General features: G+C 40.2%; 1 protein-coding gene across 1 annotated transcript in view; it reads left to right on the plus strand.

Moving 5' to 3' along the window:
* Window positions 1-486: 486 nt before the first annotated feature.
* The window catches only part of si:ch211-223a10.1 (probable protein S-acyltransferase 23), a 4,975-nt gene continuing 1,154 nt past the window's right edge, over window positions 487-4,307 (plus strand). The window contains exons 1-8 of the mRNA XM_014032391.1: window positions 487-778; window positions 1,265-1,400; window positions 1,477-1,587; window positions 1,665-1,797; window positions 2,090-2,268; window positions 2,444-2,517; window positions 3,030-3,192; window positions 3,276-3,358. Coding sequence (XP_013887845.1) covers window positions 658-778; window positions 1,265-1,400; window positions 1,477-1,587; window positions 1,665-1,797; window positions 2,090-2,268; window positions 2,444-2,517; window positions 3,030-3,192; window positions 3,276-3,358 — 1,000 coding nt within the window. The 5' untranslated portion in view covers window positions 487-657. The remainder of the gene's footprint in view (window positions 779-1,264; window positions 1,401-1,476; window positions 1,588-1,664; window positions 1,798-2,089; window positions 2,269-2,443; window positions 2,518-3,029; window positions 3,193-3,275; window positions 3,359-4,307) is intronic.

Genomic DNA, 4,307 nt, shown 5'->3' on the forward strand with positions numbered 1-4,307 from the left:
TAATAATTCTGTACAGAAGGCGGGTGCTCCAGGCACATAAGACCTACTAATACATGTTAATTGTGACAATTTATTTTTAAAACATCTGGGGTAAACACAAACATATTTACCAGTTTTAGTCTCGACGCTGTGTAGCTTGGCTCCTTCGTGTGCTAGCTTATTTAGCGATAATATGCATTCATTTTTTCCCTTTTTTTCCTCCTTATCATGCCTATATAAATTATGAAAATAAACTGTCTAATAAAGTTTATTTTCAGTTCTGTTTCAACACGCCCACTCTGCTATACTAGCAGGTATGTTTTTTTTTTATTTCTTGATTTCTTTTTTGGCGGCTGGCAAACAACTGCAAGGTGCATTACCGCCACCTACTGGGGTGGAGTTTTATTTTTATTTATTTATCGTTTTGGAAGAGTCACGTGCTTTGTTGTCACGGCGACTTTGCGAGTCACGTGAACCGTTCCAACCAATCAGAGGTCCAGGGCGTGATCAGCCTCAATCAGTTTAGCACAATGAAAGATTTCCGTTTCCCTTCAGCGAAAGACGATACTACCTTCTCAGCTTGCATCATGATGCTGTAGCTCCTCGTCAGAGAAGCTGATTGCCGTCCCTGCTGGGCGGAAAATACCTCAGGACAGCCTTTGCGCACTCATCATCACAATGCATCCGATCCCTGTGTGCTCCTTTAGTGGTGGAGACATATTTGACTGCATTCAAAGAGGAGATGTAGAACAGTGTATACTTTTCGTGCAACRAGCTCGATCAGTGCTCAAACAGAAAGGTAAGGTCAAATAAAAAAAGAGACAGTGTTTTATTTGATCTGTTTAAATAAGTCTTGCTTCTGAAACTGCAGGAACTTCCTTCTGTATTCCTGTCTGCAGTGTTTAACCTATTCTGGGTGTTTTTTTTTAATGAATTTTGTTTTAATTTAAAAGCCATAATAAACTTTTTTTACGTTATGAGTATAATGCCTTTATTAAATCAGTTTGTTACTTGCAGACATGATGAATCCAAGGCCTCCTTATGTGATTTTTGTCCCACTGCCAGAGCAGGAAACCCAACTCTTGTCAAGCTCCTCTGGTTGTTGGKAGCCTACTTGTTGGCACTGGTCCTGGGATGAAGAGAAGGTCAAGTCGGCTGAAGCAGCTYCAGAGTTTTTTCCCCCATCATCAGCCTGATATGCAGTTCCTTTTTTTTTGTTGTCAAACTCGCAGAAACTTTGGTTCCATTTGAAAAAAGTAAACGTGATGTGCATGTCYTTATTCAGGCTGGGGAGGTTTCAGCCCGCTCCATTACGCTGCCCTCCATGGAAACCGTACCCTGGTGGACTTCTTCCTCAGCAGCGGAGCGGACCCCAACCTGACCAGCGATGCGGGACAGACAGCTTTTCATTTCGCCTGCAGGTGAGCAAGAGCTGAACATTTCAGAGTCTCCAGGTGACACTGACTGGAGGGAGCTTTTTTTGTGCTTTACCGTCAGGCAAGGAAACATCTATATCATCCATAAAATGATGCAACACGGAGCAGATTTACGCCTCATAGACCTGCAGAGGAAAACATCCATGCATCATGCTGTTACTGGGGGCAGCATGTGAGTGGAAGAATTATTACGGCACACGCTTTCGTGCTTGCACGCACTAACCGCTAACTCTTGCTCACCTTTCTAAGAGTTGCAGTGCACTATTTGTGGGAGACGGGGATGTTCCGCTTCTCGGACACAGACATGTACCAGCTGACGCCGCTTCACCTGGCTGCGTCCACCGGCAACATAGACATGGTCCAGTATTTGCTGAAAGACCAGGTGTGATGCTGTTTTTGTTTTTTTAATTTAGAGCAACAAAGATTAGAAAATTCAAACTGTTCAATGCACTCTTCTAAGCTCGTGTAGTCTTTCTAACTTTACCGGTTTTGATTTATTAAAAGTAAATATCTACTCCAGTGTATTATTATCAGCCTGTGCCTTTCGTTAACGTGCACTATTGAGAGAATTCTTCAACCGTGTGCACGAAAACTTTGAAAATAATTTAAGCCTGACGTTGTTCAGTGCAGCTAAAAGAAATGTGATGTCTGTAAACAACGGCTCGCTTTTGCAGCGATGTGCCGTGGATTCGGTCGACCAGCAGGGAGCAACAGCGCTCCACATCGCAGCAGAGAGAGGCTGCGTGGAGGTGTGCTGGACTCTGCTGCAGAAGGCCGGCTGCAGGATGCTTCATCAGAAGAACCACAGCGGCCTCACTCCGCTGGATCTCAGCCAACAGGGGAAAACATTCAGGTGAATCTGCTGCCTTCGACAATATGTGGAAAACATAAAAAATAAAAAAAAAAATCAACGACTTACTGGATACTTTGTCTTTTAAATTATCCAGCAATTTTATTTTTCTATAATAAAAGCCACTCCTGGGATTATGATGATGATTAATATTGTTTTGTTTTTTTTCTTTTTATAGACATCAGCAACTTACCAAACTACTGAGGTGGTACATTAACAAGCCAATACATCACAAGCCCAGAGAATCTCATGGTACATATTAACATGGTCTTTATTAATCAGGCCATATAAAAAAGAAACAGTTATATTAGTAATAGAACTTATAGTGGCCATTTTCTTGAAATATTTAAAAGACAATTGCAATGGGGTAGTTTTTTTTAGGCAGGTAAAATAAGTTAATTGACCAAAACTATGTAGATGTTTTCCTTTGATTTAATCCAAAATTTCCCAGTAACAAACAAACATTGTGTCCAACCACACCCTCTTCTGCTCTGGTTACTAAAATAAATAAATAAAAAAAAACATTCACCCCCACTGCATGCTGGTACAAACAAGTGCACATATTTATGGGTTTCCCAGTTTTATCTAATCTTCACGGTTGAACTAATACAATTAAAATATATAAACTAACGTAATTATTCATGCAAAGTATTACAAGAAAAAGTGAAACTAAATGAGTTAAACTAACAATAATTTCAAATGTAAAAAGCATGAAAAGAGCTCCTGCAGAACCGTTACAATAAGGTGTTTATTTTTGTTTTAAGTTCTGTACTACTGGACGTTGTTCTTTCCGTCTCTGAGTGGAGCAGCCATCCTGCTGATTGCAGCCATGTTGGGGGGTTACGGGGGACTCATCTGTGCGCTCCTCTTCCCTTGGCTGGCCAGAAGCATTTTCACACAGTACCACCGTATGACCACATACCAAAGGTTTGATTTAAAAACTGTATTATGTGTTTGTTTATGAGTTGAACTACTTTTTGAGCTTTCAGATATGCCTTTTTTTTTTCTAGGTTGCCCAATCCGATATACCTGGGAACGCTGCTCGCTGGTTTCTTTCATTCGCTGCTCTGCTTCTATGGGAAAATGATGCCTAATATCCTTAACAGTAGTGACCTCTTGGCTTTTATGCCAGAAGTACGTCATCATCGTCTTTTAAAATGTTAATGTGTTAGTGAATCATGGATTTGTAAAGAACATCTTTGCAGAGCACAATAATGCAATAAAATGTAGCAGTACTTGAAGTTTTGTATTTTTAGGGGCTAGAATTTTAACTTGTGTTGTTTTATGAAACTGTAAACATCTTTTTTCTGAGAAGCGGCGCCATCTGAATGCTTAATCATTTTATTTTGTGTTTTGTTTAAATCAATCAAATTTATCTGATGCAGGCTATTAGCATCGTCTCTTACATGCATCTTTTCAGATTCTTTGGATTTTTCACGAAAAATGTGACATTTGTGTAAAAACGTTTAAATAATTTTCAGTTTTTTTGTTACGAAACTTCAATATTAAATAGACAAAGTATTTGCTTTCCCAATTTAACATCTGCCAGATGCAGTCTCTTTATTAMTATTCATGTTAGTGACCCATAGCTAAATAGACTGTTTTGAGGATGCTCTGATTTTTCTTTTTTGGCTTCTTGTTAGGCATATTGTTTTTAAAGGGGGGGTATTGTGCAGAATCAACTTTTTTGAGCTTTATATCATGTTCTAATGTCATTCCCTCATCAAACGAGGGAATGACTTGCATGTTTGATAAAATCCTGTGGTAGCCATGTGAAGCTATCTAAATGCTTGCTGGTACAAAGCACCGCCTACACAAAGCTCCTCCCTGGAGCTCAGTCTGCAGCCGAGCTCCCGCCCCACAGAGCACCCCTCCCCCAAAGCATTATTGGGAAGACGTGTTGAAGTGGGAGTGTCTGAAATGGTAGGAGGTTCGTAAAGAGACAAAGCGTTTTCATGATAACTGAAGCTAACATAGTTACTTGATTGTGGTAGCTAGCTATAGAACTGAAGTACATGCCTGGAAAATACGCACCCCCACCC

The sequence above is a fragment of the Austrofundulus limnaeus genome, unplaced genomic scaffold, assembly GCF_001266775.1.
Source record: "Austrofundulus limnaeus strain Quisiro unplaced genomic scaffold, Austrofundulus_limnaeus-1.0 Scaffold1439, whole genome shotgun sequence".
Taxonomy (NCBI): Eukaryota; Metazoa; Chordata; class Actinopteri; order Cyprinodontiformes; family Rivulidae; genus Austrofundulus; species Austrofundulus limnaeus.